Source organism: Rhyacophila brunnea, unplaced genomic scaffold, assembly GCF_057557595.1.
Source record: "Rhyacophila brunnea isolate RB1 unplaced genomic scaffold, BYU_Rbru_1.0 scaffold_13, whole genome shotgun sequence".
NCBI classification, from domain to species: domain Eukaryota; kingdom Metazoa; phylum Arthropoda; class Insecta; order Trichoptera; family Rhyacophilidae; genus Rhyacophila; species Rhyacophila brunnea.
The window spans coordinates 42,543,673-42,571,319 of record NW_028232785.1 but is presented as its reverse complement, the minus strand read 5'-3'; the positions used below and the strand labels follow the sequence as shown (position 1 = coordinate 42,571,319).

Below are 27,647 nucleotides of genomic sequence, written 5' to 3'. Positions count from 1 at the left end.
TGGCAATGAAGCAAACATAAAATTCATTTTATGGACTGTCTATTTTTTATCTATGGTCTATTTATTTGACAGCCCTTATTCTCACAACATTTGACGGCATAAAACACAAAATGGATATAAAAATTGAGCAAGAAGACTACGAAGTTGGCATAGAAGAAGAGATACCCGTTTTTGAAGTTGATTTCGTGGATATAAAGCAGTCGCTCAGTCCGGAGACGATAGACGACGCCTGTCAGCATCCAACACAACCGGACGTCAGAGATGCTGTTGTCTATTTTGAGGTTAGTTTTAGGGTGCATGCAACCTTAATTTAATATTATATTTACGATTACTCACGAAATGTCGAAAGAAAAAATAGACAGATGTAGGTACACCAGGAAGAAATGCTTTTGAAAGATGGCACAGAATTTTATCTACCCGCGCCGCATCTCACCTCGTATAACATTCGAGAAGCTTCTTTTAAGATATCGAGAATCGTATGCTTATAATAAGGAGTCTGTAAAGTTTGTATCCACGACGTATTTCAATGAAGATGGCGCTTATCTATTCCATAATCTGTGCAAGTTTCATCCATGTCGGTCGAATAGTTACCTATTGAGATATTAACAGCACGGACATTAGGACTTACATTTAATTAAGTACTCAAATTTCAAAGATAGAATCAGTGGCAAAAGGTGGGGATAGGCTGTGGAGATCCGATATAAATAGTGCTTTGTTTTCATTGAACTTACAAGACAAATAAATACATATGGTATAGGTACTTAAGTAGTTAGTTTTTTTTAATTTAAAAAGTTCCTATCTAGATTAAACCATAATGGTAAGCTGTGAAGCTGTATATTTGTCAGTTATACTTATTTGTTTTCATTGTATATAGAATACAAATTACAGATGGATTTTAAAATTCAATTAAACCCTGCCGAAATCAAACCATAATAGATAGATATAACATAAAAAATATTCTTCTATCTATAAAACATCTAAAGTTTTGCCGTTAAATCATAGATAATTTTTGATATTTTATGGAGAAAAGAATATTTTTTATCTATTATCTATTACGGTTTAGGCATCACCATCTGAAATTTATATTATTGGTTCAATGAAACAAATAAATATCACTAGCATTCGTGTGTACTATTTATTTCGGATCTCCACAGCCCACCTCCATCCTTCGCCACTGCCATCTAGTCAATGTGTCGTTTGAAATAATTCTTTAATATGGCCTGTCCATTGAAGTCTTTTCAACTAACAAAATCGACAGACGGTTTGCTCTTCGACTACGCTAGTGCTTTCCAACCTTTTTACTAAAGCGGCCCACTTGATCGTCTGACAAAACACCTCGGCATACCGTGAATGATTGCCATAACGGTTCATATGAACAAAGAGTGACTGATGATGACAGTTCGGTGCATTGTGAGGCCTATAACATAACGCTGTGTTCCTTTCGTCTCACTCAAATAAACACCACCCACCCACTGAGCTAAACATGTGTGGTGCAATAATTATTATATGAGGTAAATGTCAAATGATGGATATCTACGTTTTATAAACCTTGCCCGCCATGGCCGAATGGTAACATATCCGTTTGGGAAGTAGAGGGTCTCGGGTTCTAATCCCGGTCAACAAAAATCTCACGTTGTTTTTTAATGTATGTTTGTATTAAATGAATGGAACTAATAGATTGAGCAAGTTTCTGCCAAGTGTTAATCGTAATTAAGAAACCTCTTCTCGAGGCAGCCAAGATCTACACCAGATTATAGTCATTGAAAAAAAATTCACTACAAATATATAACAAAAATCGCAAATCCCAATGCTAAAATCATTGTCACAACCTCAGATCAAGTCAAACAAACAGATGAGGTGTTAAATAGTTTTCCCTAAAAAATCCGATAAACGTAAATGCTGAACGCGCCAAAAATGTCATGTGCTATTTTTCCTAACGTACAATCCATCATCAGAAAATGCAATTGGCTTACTAAAACTTACCTATTTTTCAATCTATCTACGCTTCTTATCTGGTCACAACTTACTATCTAACGTAATATTCTCACACGAGAAAACGCACGAACACCCCTCACCCCATACGAATAAGAAAACTGAACGATAACGTGTTCGAGAATAGAATCAAAAACAGAAAATTTCTCTCATGTTTTGTGTATTTGTAAAACATTTCCCTCAATTAATATTGTAATAATTTACATACTGATTTGTGTTTTATAAAGGAATCTTGGAAAGAACTGGATGATACAACGAGGAACACTACGGCTGGGAGCAGTACCAATACGAACTCATTACACAATCATCAATTTATTGACAGAGACGTTAAAGTCGAAAGTCAGGATAACATGCGCTCAGATATAACTATAGAAGAACAAAATATAAAAGAAGAGGTGTTATTGCCCAGCCGTCCGAAAGCACTTCACGTCAAAGCGATCAATGCCCAATCTTCAACCAGCAGTATTGACGTTGTGGAAACACGCGATGCTTATAATACTGATGATGTCGAAACATCGAGCGTACGAAAATCGCATCCAATAACCACTCATGCTGTTGAAAAATCATATAATTGTGATGTATGTTCTTACAGATGCAAAATGTTAAGTAAACTCACAAAACACAAGACGACGCATACAAGCGACAAATTGTATGAATGTGACGTTTGCTCTTATAAAAGTGGACAACTCCACCATCTAAAAAGGCATAAAATGATGCACACAGGCGAAAAAATGTATGAATGTGACGTATGTTCTTATAAAAGTGGGCAACTCCACCATCTAAAAAGGCACAAAATGATGCATACAGGTGAAAAACCATTTCAATGCGACGTTTGTTCTTACAAATGCAATCAATCCGGTTTACTAGCTAGACATAAAATGAAGCACACGGGCGAAAAGCCGTATGAATGCGATGTTTGTTCTTTTAAAACAACACAAAAAATGCATTTAAAGATGCATAAAATGAGCCATACGGGTGAAAAACCATTCAAATGCGATGTCTGTTCTTTTAGTAGTAGATTAAGCTATGATCTAAAGCGGCATTATATGATACACACGGGCGAAAAGCCGTATGAATGTGATGTTTGTTCTTTTAAAAGTACGGAGAAGCACCGTTTGAAAAGGCATAAAATGACCCACACTGGTGAAAAACCTTTTAAATGTGATATGTGCTCGTACAAATCAATAACATTGAATTTACTAAAAATACACATCATGAACCACACCGGTGTAAAATCGTACGAGTGTGACTTTTGTACCTATAAATGTAAGACATTAAATTTACTTAAGAAACATAAAACAATACATAATAACCAACCAGACTAAAAAACACAAATAAGTCACATATGTCTATTAGGTGACGTTTTGTAAAAATGTGGCAATTGTCTTTAAAAATGTCGAATAGTGTATTATTATTTTCATCTCTCACTCGCGAAACACATGTCGTGCATTAATTTGTATATTTGGTATAAAACCAAAGTATGATAGATACATAATAATATTATGCATTAACACAAAATAAACGCTGTTTAAACAGCAAGCAAAACGGTGTTTTTAAAGAATTTCGATGTTTAATTAATGTAGTCACTAAAGGCTATGTCGTTGGCCGAAAATAATCTCTAATAAAATATTATATAGGTACGTAGATGTAAATATGGATACCACGACTCCGGTGGCTGGACGGATTGGAAAAGCACCTCTGGATCGTCGGCGTATCCAACTTGCGTTACAGGACGAAATAGAGGAGATACTACTAATCTATCTGTTCTGTACTTACTATTTGTGGCACTTTCATTATACTTTTGCAGTCAAATTCAATGCTTGTATTTAGAATTAGGAGTCTAGCTAGTAATGTTATTATACATCACTTATATTATTCAGTTTATGAAAAAAATAAAAGTTTAATAATATACCTAACTCTTATTATTATTTTCTACACTGTAAATAAACTTTGACTGATTTGGCTATTTCGGTAATAATGTGGGTACCTCTGAGTTTGAAACATCGGTCGGTATTTAGTTTAGTGCGTGCTGAGCATAACGCGTAGGATCAAAAAATTAATAAACAATATGGAAGGTAGCAAACCAAATTTGTAAGGCAATTATTCATAGGTATTTTTTCTCTTCTAAATAAAACCTCCACGACCCATAGATTCGCCATCACTGATGCTACTGACCTACTTAAAATTTAGCAATTTTATGACTGCCACCGGTCTCTCGGTAGGTAGCAATGTACTATAATTTTGAAAATCGTACTATAATTTTATATAAAAGTACTATAATTCTGCATTTGCCATTTCGCAATCGAGTGGTCTTCGAAAATTTGGAAATCTGCGGCCCGCGGCGAAATATTTTTCCTAAAAAAAACAAGCCGACCATGAAAATTTGGGAACCTGCGGCCCGCGGCGAAATATTTTTTCTAAAAAAAACGAGCCGACTATGAAAAATTGGGAAAATTTTCATTTTCAAGAGATGACAACGCGTACTATATTTTATCCCCAAATACTATAATTTTGGAGGCTCTGTACTATAATTCCACTTTCAAAATATGGCAACACTGGTAGGTAGTCACAGACCTTGCACGACGTACATTGGTGAGAAGAGTGAGGCCATTCCGTTCAGATAGCTGTTTGACAGCCAAATCATCCGGATCACGATCCTCAGTCAAGAGTGGTCTTGGCGAAGAATAATGAGAAGTAGGTAATATTCCAATCACTGAAATAATATAATTGATATATTTTTCTAGACTATATTGTAAATAATGTAAATGTAGGTACTATATTATATTTTTTGTTTAAAATAAAATAATTCAAGTTTTTTTGTTTTCATCATGTCCGATCCTGAGAAGATTATATGGGCCTCCACGTAGTTGAGGTTTGTATAAATAGAATTTTGTTTTTACGAGAAATAGATTTTAGCCATTTGACATCTGACATTTGACAACCGATTGCAGTACGCTCAAAAATATCGACACCAGCACATCTAGGTATTCTATTATAAGACTTATATCGGCCGATATCTAAGATAGGTTTGTATCGAAGTATTAGCACTTATTGTAACAATTAATATAAGTTGGTTGTAATTACCTATTGTTACAATAAGTGCTACCTACCTATGTTTTAACAGCACCTCTCTTGGCTATACTAAATTTTATTTTATACTGAGATTGACAGTTTAGACTGTTTAAACGGCTAACAAATTGTAATCATTGTTAAAATAAGTGCTAATACTTCGATACAAACCTACCCGATGCGCAGGTACCTACTATTTATTTATATTACAGGTATTCTAATGTCAGTGCTACATTGGCGAGCCAAAAGTCGAGGACAATAATAAATCGTCCGATTTGTCAATGCTCTGCTACTGATCAACGAACGAATAAAAAAGTCGAGCTGTCAAAAGTTGCGATTATCGTAATGTTTTCCGATAATCCCATAGTTTTGTGTTATTTATATGAAGACTTGCATAAAATAAAATAGCAGTGAAAACAACACAAATTTTAGGTTTTTTTTTATGAATTTTTTAAACACCTACAAATAAAAAAATAACTGATAAATCTCTCATTATCAAATGTGTAAATTAACAAATTAATCATTGAAAATGTTAAACACAATAAATTACAGATTTTTTTAGGTCCGAATGATTGCGTATTAGAACTTGCATAGTGATCGACGGACGAAGTCTGGCAACTCGGAGAGTAAAATATCAAACATACCTATTAATATTATTGTTTGAAATCCAACGAGCCTAGTCTGCGGATTAAAAAGTTCGCAGATCTGGGGTGCTTCACGCGAAAATAAGTCCGAAGACTATAAATCGTCTGACTTGCGTGCCAAAGGAGCGCCGGCATAAGAAACTAGCGCCAAATTTTTATGGCACTGTTTTTACACTTCAGTAATTATGATAATTATTATTGTTGTGTCATTGTATCAATAAAAGGTTCGTTTCTTTCAACCTGAACGAAACAAATCAAATTAAACCATATACAATATACATACAAATTGTATGAGTAGAAGGTTGACCGGAAATGGTTTGAGATTTGACGTTTAGTTCACTCACCTTCATCATTGAAAAACAAACCGTTCTCGGACCATCAGAAATGGTTTGACATGAAACGTCAAACCAATTCGGACGATCCATAGACTAATCGCGACCCGAGAACTACAGGGTTCTAAGTGAACAACTGCAGCAAAAAAGTTATGGGCTGTTGAAGTTTTGAAGGCTTGTATTTTGTTAATTGTGAATGTTTTCAATTATTTTTTTGATTGAATATATCAATGATGGTACTGCTATGTTGTAACTATCAATAAAACTACGTCAAAACTAGTTTTTAATGGTTAATTTTATATATCATAAATTCAGTTAGAGCTTTGTCCACCTGAAACTCAAACAAATCGCCTTTACTACAAGGTTCTAACTGAAATTTGTATGGAAATCCTAGTGATTCAGGACACATAGTTTCACTTTTCATGTTAAAATAAATAAAATTCTTGAAATGTATCTAATATAATATTTTTTTCCGGAGAAAATGTATGGAAATTGTTGGGAAAATGGGAAATTCGGAAAAACTAAAATATTTTTTTTGTAATTTTTGTTTAATACCATTTTAAAATGAAAATTATGTTGAAAATATAATTTAATAAAAATACAAAACTATTGTTGATGCAACAAGCCCAATGTTTATTGTTCAATTTCAACTGACTTGTTGTCTTCATCTACATCAGATACATTTATTGTAATTGTGAATACAAGATTGTTGTTGTAATGGCTGAGAGAATGTTGTGTAAAAATTCTTCTATTAAATTATTCACCTCAGTTTTAGAATAATCTTCAAGCTAGCAAGAGCCATATCTTTCAGATCCATCATAACATCATAATGATATTGTATAATTAATATGCTAAATCTCTATAGTGTGGGAATTCTCAAGAATTAGGGATTTTAGAATACAACATAACCATTTCTTCACCCCATCTACTGAGATTTGAAACATCTCAAATATTTATATCACTTCCAGGAAGACTTTTAAACCTAAAACATTAAATCAATGAATGAAATAGCCTTAAAATACTCTCAATATTTAGACATTATTATTAACAAAAGGTTAAAGAATAAAGTGTACAATGTTCGTTCGACATTTACATTAATAAAATAATCAATTATGTAGGTATTGAAATGAACGGTTTGTGAATATGTAATTGTAACATCGTTTGTAACGAAATTTTAAATAATAACGATAATAAAATTAAATCTTACTTTCGTTTCATAATATTATAATAATTCATTTATTAGTGAGTTCACAATTTACTGTTAATAATATCAAATATCACGAAACATTTTTTAAGGTTATGTATCTCGAAGCTATAGTAGTTTATGTAAATACTCGTGGTTTATTGTTAAATACACTGCATGAAGTCTTAATAATAAATTTAAAATACAAAACAACAAGATTTTACTCTTCATATTGTAATTTAAACCATTTTAACAACTTTAAATGTATTCACAACCACGAAATGTCAAAGCACATAGAACTTTGTAGAACGACGAATCTTTTCAGATTATGATAGAACTCTGTAGTACCACAGATATTTTGAAAAGTGCACATAGAACTCGGTAGTATTGGGGTTTAATGAAAAAATATAAGAAATATTGACCTCATATTGATACAGTATGTAGATAATGTGACTTGGAAGACTGCCTCATTATTACTTTAGTTTGGCCAAAAATCGTCACTTAGAACCTTGTAGTTCTCGGGTCGCGTAATGGCAATTTGTCAAAGTGTTGATAAGCATTATTCGGCATTTATATATCGTGAGGTGTTCATATTAATATGTTTACACCATAGGAGTCCACTTGAATTATGTATATTATAGATTAATAATCAATACATATTATTCATAAGTAACCATACGCGAACATGACGCCGCTTTTGGTCTTATTATCTCAAAATCCAGCACATATTTTCTATGCAGAGTTCGATTTAATATCATTACTATAATTATTATGTCAGACCAAGAATTTATTTTCATTTTGCAAACTGTGTTAAATCAACGTCTAAGTCACAATATCATACTGTCGACATCAACAAGTGGTCAATTAATAAGAAAAGCTTTAATCAAAAGTAATTTTTAAAAACTCGTCATACCTATAAATTTTTTAAATTAACTAAATGGCTACCTATTCATGAGGTATTCTTTATATTTTGTACATTTAAAATGAATGAATACGACAGTTTGTTAAATTTGTATTATTGTAGAACACGATAGGAGGTTAGAATTTCATAACAAGTTGACGTTTCAATAAATATGTTTCTGTTTTAGAGACTGATATATTATGAATTAATTTTAAGTACTGGCAACACTAATTAGTGTCAGAAAAGCGTTTCCGTGGGCATTCTACCAAACGGTTCCAAATCAAATAAATCAAACGGTGCCATTTGATTCTAATTTCTGAAAAATATTTGTCTATGGAATATAATGGATTTATTTTTATTGTACTGGCAATGAATTATTCCATAGGCCTGTCCACCTGTCACAAGAGTCGAGTGTCAAGTCGTATTCCTTTCCTTTGACTGCGTAGTGTTTTTGACAGCAAACTAGTACAAAATGGATATAAAAATTAAGCAAGAAGAATGCGAAATGGAAAAAGAAAGTGATCAACCACTTTTAGATGGGAATTTCGTGCTTTTAGAGCAGTCAACGGCTCCCGAAACGGATGACATTTCATCTCAACATTTCGCAGTCACCGATGACAGCAATGTCGTGCCACCTGAGGTTAGTTTTTATTATGAATACTTTTAAAATATACAATAATTATTGCGGTATACGGATGTAATTGTCATCGAATCGGACACACAGTGCCATTGTCTATGGATGATATGTCATTGCCTGTCATTGTCTATAGAGTGCTCATACTGATGCTTCTGTCGTGTTCACTTGTCGGAGTATTCTTAGTTTCAGATTATTTTAACGTATCTTGAAGACCTTGGAGTTCATCTGATTTAGTGGTTATGTGTAATTAATAATTGGAAGTGGCCATCAAAGTTAGTAAACTTCTTCTGTGTATAATAATATCATAATACACTAGGACGTTTGTCAATATGACAGTCGATTCTAAACGAAAATAACTAATATCTAATTTATACTCTTCAGTCATTATAGAATATCAAACTCTGCTTGCAAGTACGCTATTAATAAATAGTATGGCAGTGGACCATTCGTTGCTTGTGCAAAAGGTTATGCTCAGGTTTTATTAATCTAAAAATGGCGGTGGGTCAGCTCCTTACCGAGTTTGATATAATTTGACACTACGGAAAATAGATACCTATTTAATTTCTAATTCTGAACTGAAAGTGATATTCCTGTATTAAAAATAATTAAGAAATCTTCGGCGGTTGTCTAGGTAAAATTATCAACGCCTGCGAACACCTTCAAAATCCTAGCACAATTTTGATTCACTCTGGGAGTATTGATCGTTTGTTTATTGTGTTTTATTTATTTTTTAAGGGCTTGATTACGCCAAAAGTTGAAATTAAAACCGAGCGAGACCCCCTCGAATGTCAGCCGACGGAGAGTGCCGATCGCGATGACCTCTACCCTTATTACTGTGAGGTTACATACGAAGGATGCCCAGGGACGAGCAGTATGCCAGCTAATTTGACTCAGGTAATATTAGCGTTGATTTTAAACTGGACCATAGAAACGTACCCCTTGCAGAAGTTATCGTCAAACTTAAATGTGCATCGTAGGCAACGATTCAGGCACTAATTCGATTGTCTCGCCATTTGTTACGATCGGTTTATAGCATAATATGCTATTTTGCCAAACTATTTTTTTAATTGAACGCATAATTAACAAGCTTACTAACTTGTAATAAAAATAGTTTATTAAATTATTAGCAATTGCAAGTACGTTATAACTAAATTTTGGAAAAAAATAGTAACACATCATTTATTTTTTCACACGAAAAAAAACACACTCGATCGGATTCAAACCACCCATTATACATATCCCTTCTGCCTAAAAAATATTTAATCTTTGGTACAATATTCATTGTGCTAGACCAGCCGTATTTGCAGATGATTTGCATTCTGATCGAGTAAACGCACATATATTTTTGAAGTTATACTTCTTTTGACGCGTTTGGGAAATCAGATCAGAGTGTATTTTTGGCGTGTGACATGTAACACATCATTTATTTTTTCACACGAAAAAAACATATTCGATTCGATTCGAACCACTCATTGTTCGGTTATCAGCCAAACGCACTACCTTTACGCCACAGTATGATACGAGGGTGGGTCAATAAGTCCTTAGAAAAGCCGACAGGTGGCGCGACTAGTACTGTAAGCGGTTTGTTTTCATGCAGCGGCACTACCGTTTAAGTATGCTGCGAAGTTTCAATCAGATTGGTCGGGTTGTTGTGTGTTTCTCGTACATTTAAAAAAAAAATTGCTTGTGGAAAATGGAAAAATGGAAAATGGAGAAAATTGAGTTTAGAGCTGTTATTAAACATCTATATATATAAAACAAAGTCGGGTTAGTTACACCATTTATAACTCAAGAACGACTAGACCGATTTTTATGATCTTTGATTTGTTGGATTTGTCTCCGCCCCGAAAAGCAGAATAACTATTAAAATATCGGATAAATCACGGAAAAAATAAATTATGAAGAAAATTAATTTTCTCATACATTTTGTATGGAAAGGCTTTTGACTGACATCGATGAATTTGAACGATGAAAATCTCGCGCATTCGAAAATAAAAGAAAATCACAAAAAAATTAAATCCGTATACAACGCTATCTCTGAAACATGACAGAAACAATAAAGAAGAAACAAACAAACAAAAGAAAGAATGATAGTCGAAATATCTAACTGTCAATGGTGTAGTGTGCCAAACATTTCGTGCTTCATTTCAACAGCTCAATTTGCTTGAAAAAGATATTCATTGGGATATGACAATCGTTGAAGCAATTGTTTCTGCATCTCCAAGTCAGATACGCACATTATTTGATATCATTATTTCGACATGCTTCCCATCGAATCCACCTGAACTGTGGAACAAGTGAAAGGATGACATGTCAGAAGACATTTTACATCGAATTTGTGTCAGTTCAGGGAATCCCGATCTCAAGGTGAATGAGGAGATACATAACCAGGCTTTGCTTTTGATCGAATACATGTGTTACCTCATGTGCGGTAGTTTGTTGTCAAGTTAGGAATGCCAACGCCACATCGTGGAATGAACGACGCTTTCAATCGAGAATTAGAACGTGATCGTGAATATGATCGAGATGCATTGAACCATTCAGTTCGAACGAATGTACCACCGTTGAACCCTCAACAGAGGGAAGTATACGATACGTTAATGAAGGCAATTGATGATGGAAATGGTGACTTATTTTTCCTCGACGCGCCCGATGGAACTTGAAAGACATTCCTCATGTCATTGATTTTGGCTACTGTTCGTGCGAGATCCAAAAATGCTGTAGCAGTTGCTTCTTCTGAGATAGCGGCCACGTTGTTAGAAGGATGCCGAACGCCTCATTCAACGTTGAAATTGCCGACTGAAAAACCGACATGCAACATTGCGAAATACTCAGCAATGGCCAAAGTTTTGTAAGCAAGTAAAATCATCACCTGGGATAGATGCACAATGGCGCACAAACGCGCATTAAAAACACTCAATTGAACTATGAAAGATCTGCGCAATGACTCAAGCTGTTTTGGAGGCGCAATGATTCTACTATCTGGCTATTTTCGCCAAACACTACCAGTCATTCCAAGATTGACCGCTGCTGATGAAATAAATGCTTGCCTCAAATCATCGACTCTGTGGTACTATGTGAAGACACTTCAGCTGACGACAAACATGCGAGTTGCATTGCTAAACGATCCATCTGCCGAAGATTTCTCCAAGCAATTGCTGACTATCGGTAACGGCCGTGTTCCTGTCGATGAATCGAGCAGATTGATTTCGTTTCCGCTGAATTTTTCCAATTTCGTCTCAACTAAGGACGAACTCATCAACAAAGTGTTACCGAACATCAGTGCTAATCACAATCACATGACAATTGGTTGAGTGAAGGAGCATTCTTGCGGTAAAGAACAAAGATGTGGATCACTTAAACTTCACAATTCAAAATCAAATCGTTGGTCCACTGCATTCCTTCAAATCTATCGACTGTGTAGCAAACGAAGACGAAGCAACCAACTATCCAACTGAATTTTTAAACTCATTGGATCTGCCTGGCTTGCCACCGCACAATTAAAGACTGAAGGTTGGCTCGGTAGTTATCATTGAATTGAAATTGAATTACAATATGTGAACTTACCAGACCCAGGATTCGAACATGGGACCCTCGACACTATAGACCGGCGCTTAATCCACGCGGTCATCGTGTGTGTACAGTTTAATGTAATTAAAATACTTTTTATTTTGATTTGATTTTTGCACATTTATTGAACTTATTCATTTGGAGTATTCATTTTAACTTAATAAAAAACTGAATTTAATTCAGCTAATAAGTTAACACAAGATTATTGATTCTGAGGCGGTACGAAGTTTGCCGGGTCAGCTAGTTTTAATATAAAAGGGTTAACAGCAAAGGAAATAAAAAATGAGTTGGATTTAGTTCACGGCATATCTGCTCCTTCACTTGCAACTATTTATAACTGGTTAAATGAATTTAAACGTGGTCGTACATCAACAAAGGATGAACCACGCTCAGGACGTCCTGTAGAGGTGACTACACCAGAAATGATCAATAAAATCCACGATATGGTGTTAAGTGACCGAAGATTAAAGTTGAGTGAGATAATTGAGGTTACAGGGATCTCAAAAGGTAGCGTCATTTCTATTTTACATGACAAATTGGGCATGAAAAATATTTCTGCAAGATGGGTGCCGCGTTTGCTCACAGTCGACAATAAACGCAATAGGGTGGTGGCCTCTAAAGCCCTGTTGTCGCTCATGCAACGCAATCCGGATGAATTTTTTCGTCGCTTTGTGACTGTAGATGAAACATGGATACACCACTATACTCCCGAGACGAAAGAACAGTCAAAGCAGTGGATTGCGAAGGCAAACCATGTCCAAAGAAGGCGAAAACCGTAAAATCAGCTGGTAAGGTTATGGCTACTGTATTTTGGGATGCACGTGAAATTATTTTCGTTGACTATTTGGAAAAAGGAAAAACAATAACAGGGGATTATTACGCATCTTTATTGGACTAGCTAAAAAACAAAATTGAAGAAAAACGGCCTCATTTAAACAGGAAAAAAATCCTCTTTCATCAGGACAATGCCCGTGTTCACACATGTTTACGATCAATGGGTAAAATTGAAGAATTGAAGTTCGAATTGGTCGACCACCCACCGTATTCGCCAGATTTAGCCCCCAGTGACTTTTTCCTTTTCCCAAATTTAAAAAAATGGCTAAGTGGACAACGTTTTTTTTCAAATGAAGAAGTCATCGATCGGACAAATGCTTATTTTGAGGACCTTCCGAAAACTTATTTTCTGACGGTTTAAAAAATATTGAGAAACGTCTAACCAAGTGTATTGAGCTCCAAGGAGATTATGTTGAGAAATAAAAAAAAAATACAAAAATAAAAACTGTTTTAATGCTTTTTTCTAAGGAATTATTGACCCAACCTCGTACTACAATCGTGACGATTATACAGTATAATATTATAGTTTAGAATCATTTCGTTGCCTAGGCAGCGAATCTATTATTGTCGGCCATTTGCAATTCCGTACGTAAACAAACTATTAAACGTCACATTGGCAGTTGTTACTTTAAAAATAAAAACAAAGATAAATAATTTTATAATTTAGTAATATAAGTTAAAGTGTATAGAAATATACCAACGGCGTTCCAATTGGCGGTCCTTATTAGATAATTAAGATAATTAAGAGCTAGTCGAAGAATGAAGCTTATCACAAGTTTTGTTTTTGTTTTGTTACGCCAAAGAAGTATAACTTATATCGCGCGTACATAAGTACACACGCCGATTTTTTTCTTATAAGTACTTACATTTTTGTTAGCAATTTGCCGACCGCATTACTCCGAGCAAACACACATTGAAATACAATATGTAACTTTTGCCAGACGCGGGATTCGACCCACGGCTTCAGAAACTAGAATTTGAATAATACAGTTTATTTGTTTACTTTACAGGGAATTTCTAGTGACGAAAAGGTGACGAATGTCATAGAAATAGACATTCCAGACTTAAGCTCCGACGAATCAGTTTATACTAAAAATAAGTCTAATAAGAAAAGAAAAAGAAATAAAAAAAATACTGGAAAATCTCTGCGGAAGTGTCCAGAATGTGAATTCACTTGTAAACAAGACGGTGCGTTGAAAAAACATTTAAAGTCGCACATAGATCCCAAACCGTACAAATGTCATTTGTGTAATTACAAAAGTAAGGTGGCAGTCGGTTTGAAACGTCACCTGGAGTCACATAGCAGGGAGAAACGTTACGAATGTGATCTGTGCGATTACAAATCTAAAACAATGTTCGATTACGATAAACATAGACTGACTCACAACTTAGGTATCAGCTACATATGCGATGTATGCCAACGCCAATGCAAGACTCGAGACATACTCAGACGTCACATCAAATGTCACGATCCGAAGAATTTGATCAAATGTGAACATTGTGAATTCAGTTGTGGGGAGAAACATCAATTCGCGCGACACATGCTAAAACACACCGGTGACTATGTCCACAAATGCGATCAGTGCGATTATAAATCTAACAGCAAAGGCATACTCGAAAATCACAAAGCCGTGCACACCGGCGACAATAAATTCGAGTGCAATGTTTGCGATTACAAGTGCAAGTTCGCGCAGAATTTAAAGAGGCATGTCGTAATTAAACACGGCGACGATGCCCCTTTCAAGTGCGACGTTTGCTCTTTCAGATGTATGACCGGCGGTGAGCTTCGAATTCACAAAAGGACCCACACTGGGGAACAACCGTTTCTTTGTGACCTGTGCGACTTTAAGACTAGCAGAGCAATCCTGCTGAAGTATCACAGAATGAAACATACTGGTGAAAAACCTTACGAATGTACTCTATGTGACTACAAATGCAGGTATGACAGCAATGTGAGAAAGCACATGTTACTTCACAGTAAAATTACTGCGTTTGATTGTGAAATATGTCATAAAAAGTTCATGCGGGCCGGATATCTTAAAAAACATATGTTAACGCATCAGTAGAAGTTTGGTACCGCTGATTAACGTATGCTGGTCATATAATAATGGTGATTAGTAAAGTTACAGGCTTTGCCAAAAATCTTCTTTCATATCCAGCGTCACTGTGCTGATGCGGTTGCGTTTATTTTAAATTTTTATGTCTAAACTTATTGACGTATAACTGTGTTGTGACTAAAAACCATACGTAATGTCCAGCAAAACTCGTGAGAAGAGAAAAAACCCTTTCGTGGAGTGAACACTAGAAAAAAAGAGACTAAATTATGCATAAGCTTGAGTAAAGTCGCCTTTTTATGCGATCGCTTCTCATTATTTATGTGTTTGGCGTTTTTACTTTTGGCTTTCCATTTTATTCTCTGCACACGTAGTTATGAGCTTTCGTAACAAAAGTCCTTCATTCTTGATAACACGGTTATTCTTTCCTTGAAGGTTACTAATTGCGACAAATTTAATGCGCTTATATATTATTTTCACAATTATGTTAGTTCAATAAAAAGAATGTTACATTCTTAAATCTTGTAAATTATTCATTGAATAAAAAAATAGTTAATTAAACAATATACCTATAAATTAGGCAGGTGACATATTTGTTAATGAATAGTGTGAAATAATTTGATAAGTTATAATGTGGTGACTTGAGATTCTATATTCCTTTCAAATGTTTTAGTTATGTCTCTCCAGCGATCACTGCATTCCGTTGTATACAGAGTTAAATGTACCATCGCGTTGGTGATGTTTCTCTTGGTCGGACCTCTGACGTTTCCGCTGGCGATGAGCCTTTTGCAAATTATTGTATTTTCTTCAAACCTTGCAAAAAACTGCAGACGTCTTTAGGAACATATTTTAGAGAGTCTGTTTTTCACGTTTGTTTTTGTTCGTATCTAACCTACAACGATTGGAGTTGTGGAATTTGAACCAGGTCTACTATTATACATTATGCGCTTACTATCACTAATGTGATAAAAAACCTGAAATTGAAGCAAAAAAAGGATCAAATCTCGCTATTTTTCCAAACTGCTGTACTCAGTCATGAAAAACGCATGTTTTTCCACTTTGAAATAGTGCACATTTTCCCGTAAACGTCCCCTCACTTGATTTTCTTAATTTTATTTGTCAGTGCATTTTAAAATTTGTTTTTTTTTTGTAATTCTTTAATTGTTTGCGGATAGTTGCATGTTGCAATTTTAATATAATAACTTTGTTCTCTTCTCGTGGCTGAGGATCGTAAAGCCTTGAAATGCCGTCAGCTTGCGACAGAGACTTTAGGATTTAGCTTTATTGAGTTTTTTTTTAGTACTAATGGTAAAAGCAGGTAAAGCAAGGTAAAGCATTTAAGTAAGTTCTCTCCCGTAATATAGTGAATTAAATCGACATGTGCTTTTTGTGACAGCAACTGTGTACCATATATCACGATAATGTAGATATTACATTGTTTATTATATAAGAATGTTTTTAGTAAGAAATAATTGAAATACATGTCTTATAAAACATCGATGAGTCATCGATCATTAGTCCCCCCAAAATGAATACTATTTGATAACATTTTTTAAATGCCAATGAAGACTCGCTGAACGACCACAGGACCGCTGCAACGACGAACTTTTTAACTGCCTACATGCCCAACGTAAGTCAAAATGGAGTTTTATGGTATTTTCAAAGCATTAGCCTGACATTCCTTAAGCGTTGTAGATAATCTATTTATATAATTTTGAAGCCTAATTATCTTTTATATTTATTTTAAACATTTGATGACTTCATAAAGTATTTTTATTAGATAAATAGTATTTTAAACCTCGATATAATGTTTTAGAATATAGTCAGATTTTTTAGATTTATTAATTTTTAAACGCGTTTATAAAACCATTAGTAAAATTATTGTTAACACTATATAGTGAAATATTTACGATAACAAATTATATTTTATAATATCTGTGATCCCAAACATCCCACGAATAATGATTGTTTTATAATAATTATTGACCTAAGAATAAGGTAGTATTTTTTTGAAATACGCCATTTCTATTGGCACTTTCCAGTGGTTAAGCTACAACATACGGTCATAGCCACAAATTGACAAACGATAAATGAAGTAGGGAGTAAGGTAACCGAATTTTTTTTTTTTTTTTTTAATTTCTTAAAAATAATGATAACATAGGTAGTGACATATCTAGGAGTATCTGGTCTAGCTCGGATGGTATTTTTTAGAACTCCCGATAGTACAAAATAAATATAAAAGTTTTTCAGAGAGGTTTAAGCATTAATTGAAATGAAACACTTTGAAAATTGTCATTCTTTTTATATTCTTCCCACTGTTACACCTAATCTTATTGTAGGTAATTTATTTTAATTTTATATTTAATAATATGTAAAATTGTTATCTTATTGTATGAAACTTATTTTAACTTTATATTTAATAATATATAAAGTTGTCATCTTATTCTATGCAACTTAATTTTGCTTTATATTTAATAATATATAGAATGTTAACTTATCGTATGCAGTTTATTTGAATTTTAAATTCAATAATACCAGGGCTCGAAATGGACCGAAGCCGTACAGGCTCGTGAAATTTGTAAAATTATCGCTCCGTCGCATGGAAGATATATTTTGACCGTCTGAGCTAAATAGGCCGTATAATAGAAAATTTAACACATTTATTTTATAAAAAAACACATGAACTTTGATAACTATGTAAATATCTTCAGAAACTTGTCGAGCGCTCCGGTTCGTAAACTCTTCCATTTCGAGCGCTGAATAATATTAATATAAATTGTAGGTAACTTATTGTATGAAACTTATTTTTAATTTGATATTTAATTATACTTATATAAAATGTTATCTTATTGTATGAAATTATTTTGAATTTTATATTTAATAACATAATAATTATATATTATTTAGTATTTCGTAAGTATAGACAACCGTAGCTGTCAGAGTGACGTTTCTTTAGTTTACAAAAGAGGAATTCAAAATGGCCTCCACAATACAATGTACTCAGCGCCAGGCGTTTATTTCGCGATTAAAATTCTCCGAACCGTTTCCCTCACCTTATAAAAAAACGCCAATATTGCGTACGTAGGAATTGCTGCCGCGAATTAAGTATTGTAATTTTTGCTTTTGACCAATGTGGATTCTACATTTGTTTTTCTGGTGATATACTGACTGGAGAATGAAAAAATGGAGTTCGTATACCCACGTCCAAAGTTCAAGGCCTTAAATTAGCCAAAATTAACTTTTCTAAACATCTTACTTTATAAATTTTACATGCTAATTGTATGCTTACGTCTCTTTCATTCCTCTAACACAATCTATTATCCTTTCCAATCGTTCTCAGAAAAAAATATGACAATTTACAGGTAATATTTTAAATAGGTACAATTTACAATTCACATACCTACCCTAAATTAATAATTATACATTTTTATTACATATTCAATGTAATAAGAGGAAAAAGCCGAATATCATTCTTCACCTCGCATACTTTTTATTGATTTTCACCTTTTCCTTCCACGAACCATGATCCCAGCTTCAAGAATACAGTACGTGAGACTTATTCCTGAAAGAGGAAACAACCCCTCTGGACGATCAAGAGTACGGCCGCGTGTTTTTGTTAAGCCCTTTCTTGACTACAATGCCAAGGGCATGTTTAGGCCTTTACACACCCCCAAAAGGTACTTTTCGTATAAAACCAGAAGTGGGGGGTTGTATCAGTAGTAAGTAAAATGTATTATATTTGTGTGGGTAGATAGCATCTTGCTAAACTCTATTGAATATTAAAAAAAAACAAGGCAGAGACAAATTTCACGATGCAGCTTTTGACAACCACATTTCAACGTCTCCCATACAGACTACAGTTACAAACAGTTCTGCCACAAGAGCATCTTCTTATCGTGCTATCTCCTAGCGGAGTACGACCGCCACCAAAGCGCCTTATCATTTATATATGTACGTCAATTTGTACTATTAGTTCAATGAAAATAAATAAGTAGGTGGGTGGGCCGATTATGATCCTAATCTCATCCTTAAACCATCAAAAAATGTTACACTTACCATCCATATTATTATTGTCATCCAGGCACTTAACAATCACGGGTCATAAGTAGACCGTGATTTATTGACAGTCAGTTATTAGTAGACAACGAAAGAGTCAACTTGCTACAGTGTGGCCGTCGTTTAAGCAAGAACTCAATACGAGGTCAGTAAAACAGAACATCTATTCAAGCCGTGTTACCGGCACAGGGTGTCTGATTATTCATACAAACGTCATCATCATCCATATTAACCCAAGTGTAACCCAGTGAGAGTGACCCTCCAAAACTATTTACCTACTAGTGCGTGAGTGAATGACCCGGGATCAGTTCCAGCGCGCGCAATCCTTCTCGTGTAAATCGCCCCCCTTTTCCAGATCCGGAATTCACAAGCATCCTTCAAAATTACAGTCCACAAAAGCTCAACCAGTAGTAGTTGACTGACAAAGTTTAGTATACACTTTATGTCGGATCTTCACAGACTATCTCCACCTTTCATCACTGTGTCATGTACAACAATTAAAATATTTGTGTCTTTCTTTCTTGTTTGTTAAACACCATAACAGGCCGTGAAGCGCAATTGCAATGGCAAAACTCCAAGGCTTGAGGAGTTTACATTTTTTATTATGTACTTAAGTATATTCTGGCCTCGCCGCGAATCGAATCCGGAGCTTCCGGATGGAAGGCCAGCGCCTTACGCACTGCACCACGAGAGCCGCCTCATAAGAATATATTTGTAATGTAGATGGCACACCAAGGAGAGTTTGTGATAATAAGGAAACGTAGTTTCGTTACGTAGTTTCAGGGGATTGTAAACTTTTGGAAGTTGCGACGAACGCCTCCGCTTGATTGTTCCACTTCACTTTTTTCAGCCTCGCGGACCGCCGACATGAGGAGTCATCATGTTTGGCTTCTTCAACGTGAGCACTGTTTATATGCGAATAAAGATCGCTCTTATCAACATACTCGCAGTCACATTTATCACATTTATAGATCTTTTTAAAGTACAGAGTACATTTTGACATTTTTGGTTCTGTAAAAAGATGATACTTCTTCAAATGCATTTTCAGAGCCACAAGTTGGGAACAACTATATTTACAGTATGCATAAACGCATCTGATCGGCTTTTCAGCAGTATGTTGCATCGCGTGAGAATTCAATTCTCCATTATTCTCACATTTGAAGCCACACACACGACATACGATACACTCCAAGACTTCTCGGTAAGTTTTCTGCGCGTGCCACACTTTTTTGTGTTCTATTAACATTCTCTTATTTTTGAATGCATATCTACATGTATTACACTTGAAACGTTCGCCGACATGCTGTCGTTTGTGTATTTTCATAAAAACAGCTAACTTACAAGTATAGTGACAAAAATCACATTTGTAAACTGTATTCCTTCGGTGGTCAGTTCTGTGTTTATTACAAGCTTTCAGCGATAATGAAATATGACCGCACAAATTGCACCTGTACCGCTTTCTCTTCCCATTTTCCCTTTTAACTTTTACGTCGCAATCAATTATGTCATACTGTTTCTTATGTTTTACCAAGTTTTCACAAGTCGCCGATACATAGTCGCATACATCGCATTTGTATTCTTTTCCCTGCCGTATTTTAACGATGTCATTTTTACTGTGTGTCCTTTTATGTATTTGTAAACTTGCCCACGTGTTAGATTTATAGTTACACATATCGCAGAAATAATCAGTTGCAGGAGAAAGAACGTTTTTGTGAATCATCGCTTTGTCCACTTGCTTCACACTCCTAAACACATACGCACATTTCAGCGAGGTTTTCAATGCTCCGTGCTTCTGCGTATTTTGGGACACCAATTTCGATACATCATTCGTGTTCTCTTCTATATCAGTACACGCTTTCATGTGTGATCTTTTGTGTATCTGTAAACTTGCCCAAGTCTTCGATGTATAATTGCAGACATCACACAAGTAATCGATACCCGTAATAACGTCGTCATCCTTTCTTTCGGACTGAAAGTCATACTTGTCACATTTCAATAACGTTTTCAATACTGGGTGCATCTCTCTTTTGTGTTTCACCAATTTCGATAAGTAATTCGTTTGAAAACTACACAAATCACAATTCTGTAATGGTAGATGGGTTTTCCGTTTGTGTTTGACGATTTTAGCGTGCGTTTTACTTTTATAGTTACACGAATTACATTTAAACAAGAGTTTTTTGTGCGCTGTCTTCTTATGTTCTCTCAAAGCATTCTTTCTTTCAGACTGGAAGTCGCATGAATCACACTTAAATAAGAGTTTTTTGTGCGCTGTTGTTTTATGTACATTCAAAGCAATCTTTCTTTCGGATTGGAAGTCACACTTGTCACATTTCAACAACGTTTTCAATACTGGGTGCACCTCTTTTTTGTGCACCGCCAATTTCATTAAGTAATTCGTTTGGAAGCTACACGAATCACAATTGTATAATGGTAGATGGGTTTTCCGTTTGTGTTCGATAATTTCAACGTGCGTTTTACTTTTATAGTCACAAGAATTACACTTAAACGAGAGTTTTTTGTGCGCTGTCTTCTTATGTTCTCTTAAAAAATGTCCTTGAATCGTTTCATAGCTGCATTCATCACACCTGAACATATTCTCGTCCAAGTAAATGACCGTACGCCTGACTTTAGTGGAAGAATTTAACTTATTAATATCAAACAAATTAGGCTTTTCTTTAGTATTCAAAACTTGATTATACTTTTTAACAATATTTTTACTACCCGAGTTAATACGCCTGTAGACAAATTCCTGAGACTTATTAGTAGGTCCTTCTAACTTCACCGTCGATACATTACGATGCTGCGATTTTTTATGACTTTCCAGAGTATAAATCGAACCGAATACTTCATAGCAAACATTGCACACAAAATTCCTGTGATAGTACAAAGTCTTATCCAATTTAACTCTGGCTTCAATTTTAGTATTAAACACATCTAAATTTGCATATATGTGATCAGGATAATATACGATTTCTTTTTTTATAAAGTTTTTTTGGATGTCGATATCATAATCAGGTACACTTTGTTGCAAGATATTGTCATGTTCAAGACTAGGATTGTTTCCATGGTTACTCGCATCAATCGATTGTAATATTTCCTGTTGAATTTCCAACATGTCCAAAAGTTGATCACCGGATTCTGCATAGAAATTGTCATCTTCAAAACGATTTCTATCAGCTTCAGCATTGATCAAATCCTTAACGTCGTGTTCGTCTATTTGGACTTCATCACAGAGCACTTCTTTTTTAATGTCTTCTTCAGACAAATGTGACACTTGTCCATGGTGTGTTGATAATGTCAACTAAAAAAATATAAAATCCAAAGATTACGGAACGAATTGAGGCATTACCCACTTAAGAAGGAAGCCGATATATTACACGACTGGTCCCACTTTTCGCCCCTCCCGTTGTCTATGGATGACCTGTCATTGTCTATAGAGTGCTTATACTGACGCGTCGGTCGTGTTCACTTGTCGGAGTATTCTTCTATTTCTTTCAGATTATTTTAACGTATCTTGGAGACCTTGGAGTTCATCTGATTTAGTGGTTATGTGTTATTATTAATTGGAAGTGACGATCAAAGTAAGTAAACTTCTTCTGTGTATAATAATATCTTAATACACTAGGAAGTTTGTCAATGTAACAGTCGATTCTAAACGACAATAACTAATAACTTATTTATACTCTTCAGTCATTATAGAATACCAAACTCTGCTTGCAAGTACGTTATCAATAAATAGTGTGGCAGTGGACTACTCGTTGCTTGCGCAAAAACCAAATCTACACCATAAAATGAGCCCAAATAGTAGTAAAATAGAATATACTAATTACCGGATACGTTGGTTCATTTTGATAATAATCACATTCTTCTGGATTAGAATCTTCAATTTTTATCACTGGATCGGATTCAGCATTACCAGATAGATGGATGTTTGGTGGTAACTAAAAAAAAAAAGAAAAACTGTCATAATATGAAGTTTGTGGCCGATTTTTTTGTCACTGGCAACCTGCCGCTATACTGAAAATGAATAAAGATAGTAATAATTTCATAATTACCTGACTCGTTGGTTGCACGTGAGAGTACAGACACTCTCCGATAATAGAGCCTTTGTATTGTATAAGAAGTTTTTTATGAATTATAATTGGTTTTACATCAGCAGCAAAGGTTTCTTCGGAAACATCCTGTAAAATACAGATATATATTACAATAAAGGTTATGAAATGATTTAAAAAACAGTTTGTGATTTATCTGAATGTGAAGAAACCTAAACCAATGAGCATATCGCAGCACACTGCGCCTTACATGCCTTTACTTATTTTTTTAAAATTTAATAAACTTTGCCGACTGAAGAGGAGAGCCGATACATTTCACGACTGGTCCTGCCTCTCCGCCCCTCTCGTTCTCTATGAATGACATGTCATTGCGTCATTATTAATACATAGTATGTAAGTAGACGATTCGTTGCTTGTGCAAAAAGTTATGATCAGGCTTTATTAATCTAAAGATGGCGGTGACAATACTCAACATTCAAAAATTCAATATTTTTATTCTCTAAAAATCGCAGAAACAAATCGGATTTGAACTCACTTAGGAGCCTTTCTGTTTAAGCTACCAATACTCTTGTTTACGCCAAGATATCATAATACTGAATATACATAACTTGAAAACACCTCACATATATATATCCATTAGAAAAAATCATATTTGAAAAAATACGATGCTCGACGGGATTTGAACCCGTATAACTACAGGTATCGCGCAAACTGTGCATTAACCAATTATGCTACGAGCCTCCTATCTAATTAGGTAGGTACGAATATTATAACTGGGTTTTACAATTTAATTGGTTAATGCACAGTTGGCCCGATACCAGTGGTTATACGGGTTCAAATCCCGTCAAGCATCGTATTTTTTTTCAAATTTGATTTTTTCTAGTGGGTACTTATCTAAGGTATTTCAAAGTAATGTATGTTCAATATATAGAATGTTACATTTTCAAAATCTTTTGAATTATTCGTTGAATAAAAGAAATGGTTTATTAATATCATAATGCGTTTAAATTCCTTTATAATATTAAATTTAATAATGATATTCAATTAATTGTAATTCTGGCTTTGGTCACGCTGTAAAGTCCAATAAAGGTATTGTACATATCATAGACCGATAGCTTTCATGTTATTGTTTCGTATTGGTTGGCGATACCCAGTGACATCCCGTGGGGGTAGTCAGATTAAGCGTCATTTGGGGGCGGCAGTTACTCGAAGGGCGGCAAAATCGAGGAGAATCATTTGGAATTTATAGAAATAGCTACTTAAACTTAGTATGTAATAACGAAAATATTTTTCCATTAAAAAATCAGCTCTGGTTTTATCAGGTTGACGATATCTAGTTTACTTCCGTTGCCCTTCGACGTCCTTGGTTACCAGAAACGACACGTGCAGATTTTCGAATAATTTGTCTGATATTTTGTTAGTAATGTATCCATACAACACATTTCTTAGATATTGGACTCACGATAGGATGATAAAAATACTGTAGGTAGGTATAAAAAAATGAGGCGACATTTTGGCGCTGCCTAGGGGCGGTATTTTATTTAGGGACGTCACTGGCGATACCTACTCGATATAGGCATTAGTATTTTATTTCACTTGTTACATTGTTGTGGCTAGTTGATGTTATAACTAGGGAATCCAATCCCGAGCCAAAATTCTGATCCCGGGATTTCGGGATTACAATTTGACAATCCCAGGATTCCGGGACTGGTCCCGGGATTGGCATTTTTTTCTATTGTTAATGGGAAATTTTTATATTTACAAATAACATTGATAAAATCGGTCAATAATAAATCTAGTATAATTTATACTATTTAAGACATTTATTATTAATATTGTATACGTTCAATCTTGGAAATACACTAGTTTAACGGAGTAAATAATATTGTAACATAAATAATAATGTGAATTTAATATGAGATTGCTGTTTCTGATAGTAAAGGCTTAATGAATGGGTTAGCGAGATTTAAAATAGTAAAGCAAATAATCATGGTGTACTTATGGCCTTTCCGCATCATAAATCTAATTAGTCAGCCAAATATGAAACTGCCGTAAAACGTATGATATCATGGTAGAATTACTTTGTTAAAAGTGCGAAGCATTGTTTTTTTCCAATCTTTCTCATTTTTAATAATTCATGTGAAAAAATAAAATGAATCGGCAACCTACACATGGGTATAAATCAAACTTCATTCAAACTCAGTTTATTTCTAATGTAGCACTTTTTTATTAAAAGTATTTTTTCTGTTTTATTTTCGCTTTTATTTTCCATAAAAATTGATAAAAAAAATCAATCCCGAAATCCCGGGATTATTTTTATCAATCCCGGGAATCATAGGTATCGAAAATAGCTCGGGATCCCGGGATTGGAATCCCTAGTTATAACCAACATAGGTATGTTTGTAGTATGTAGGTATGGAAATGACAGGCAATAAATTAGTTGCATTCAGGCCTTTAACGGCATAGTCAAATTATGTGCGCTAGTGACATGCTAGTCTCCCGGTCTCTCAGTTTCCAGTCACCCATAAAACAGTGGTACCAATATCAGTAGATTCGATGAAAAATCATATTTTCTAACAAAATTGGTAGCACTGAATTGAACTAAACAAGCAATGTCAAAAGTTAAAGATGGGCGAACCGATTTTTAATTTAAAATATGTGGCAGGTGTTGAGAAATACTCATGCCTGTATAATTACAGGCTGCCAGAATGCTTAAAGCTTAGAATGAAGTAGGAAAGACAATGGGTTTGACAGTTTGAGGTTATGAGATTATTAGGTTTCAGTAGCGCCGTGTACGAAGCATCAGTCACTGGCCAGTTTATGAGTTCCATCACCAACCAGTTCGTCAGATTTTAGTTTCTGCATGAACGGAGTGGCACACCAAATGGCATACTACAGATTCGCATAACTCTTTTTTGAAACAATAAAATTAACAATTAATAGGCAAAATAACGGTTTAATGGGATAAATAGACGGATTATTCTGTAGTGTTTTTGATTATCAAGTTTATTGCGACAGTATAGTATGTTGATATCGCCTTCGAAGGCAATCGAATAACAAAGAGTTAAACATAACTATTTACTCCACGTAGGTACCTATGACATTATAAATGAATAAGAAACGAAACTATTACCTCTTCCTGGTGAATATTGCAGCAGTCTTCCTGCTTGATCGGTACGTCAAATTTACCGGTATTCGATTCATTTTGGAAAGTATTTAAGTCGATCAATTGACTTGAACACTCGCCGAAATCATCCACTGACAATATTTCATCGCTCGGTTCTATTTTTATATCCATTTAGAGCATTGTATAGATGGACAAATTGAAATTAAATCATTAGACTCACTGACAGAAGGTACCATCGACCATAGACTAATAAACTTTTCTAATTTATACTTAAGTGCTGCCATCTGTATATCCCCGAAATGCCGTATTTTATAATGCCATATATACAGTAGGTACCCGTTGATTTTAGGGTTTGTATGGAGTTTTTGTTTAAGAAATTTCGTCTGTAATCAAACGAATCCATTTGTTTTTTTAACTCCGTTTCAAATGAAAGTCGGGAGCTTCGTAACTACCTATTTGACAAAACCAGTGGTAGCAAAGCCATGGCGCATTGCATATTTGCGCCTACTTATTTTTTTAAAGTACGCGCCATAACTGAATCCATCTTCATATTTTTAACACTTGAGTGCTCTCAGTTCAAGTCATACAGCCTTCTTATGCCAGAACCAAAAGTCCGTGGACAATAAATCGTCCGATTTGTCTATGCTCTGATACTGATACAACGAACGAATAAAAAAGTCGAGCTGTCAAAAGTGAAAAGTTCCGATTATCGTAATGTCTTTCGATAATCCTATAATTTTGTGTTATTTATATGTAGACTTGCATAAAATAATATAGCAGTGAAAACAACACAAGTTTTACGTTTTCTTTTATGAATTAAAAAAAAAATGGTAAATCTCTCATTTTCTAATGTGTAAATTAACAAATCAATCAATAAAAATATTTAAAATAATTACTTACAGATTTTTTTCGTTCCGAATGATTGCGTACCTACCTATGTCATGTCATAAAGACTGTATAGGTCTCCACACACCAAAGCGAATATTCGCGGCGAATATTCGCAGCGAATTATTCGCCAATCAAGTTCGTATTGGCTTACGGGACAGAGCACGCTTGCGCGACCGCCTTGCGTCTTGAGTGCGAATTTGCAGCGAATATTCGCTGCGATTTTCGGGAACTCTGTCGACAGCGAATTTATTCGCGGCGGACAGATTTCGCCAAGGGAATTAGTAAAATCAAAATGGCGAAGATATTGA

At 34.7% G+C, this 27,647-nt stretch overlaps 2 protein-coding genes across 2 annotated transcripts; one reads left to right on the top strand and one right to left on the bottom strand.

The window, feature by feature from the left end:
* Positions 1–8,308: 8,308 nt before the first annotated feature.
* LOC147077576 (uncharacterized) lies at positions 8,309–16,203 on the top strand. Its single transcript, XM_085941530.1, has 3 exons — positions 8,309–8,761; positions 9,494–9,652; positions 14,173–16,203. Exons 1-3 carry the CDS (start codon positions 8,594–8,596, stop codon positions 15,226–15,228), a joined length of 1,383 nt encoding a protein of 460 aa, XP_085797656.1. The 5' UTR covers positions 8,309–8,593; the 3' UTR covers positions 15,229–16,203.
* Positions 16,204–20,041: 3,838 nt separating this feature from the next.
* LOC147077575 (uncharacterized) lies at positions 20,042–26,699 on the bottom strand. The gene is made up of 5 exons (XM_085941122.1): positions 26,458–26,699; positions 23,328–23,453; positions 23,103–23,213; positions 20,727–22,573; positions 20,042–20,177 (listed from the first exon to the last, which is right to left on the bottom strand). Exons 1-5 carry the CDS (start codon positions 26,620–26,622, stop codon positions 20,042–20,044), a joined length of 2,385 nt encoding a protein of 794 aa, XP_085797248.1. The 5' UTR covers positions 26,623–26,699.
* Positions 26,700–27,647: the final 948 nt, after the last annotated feature.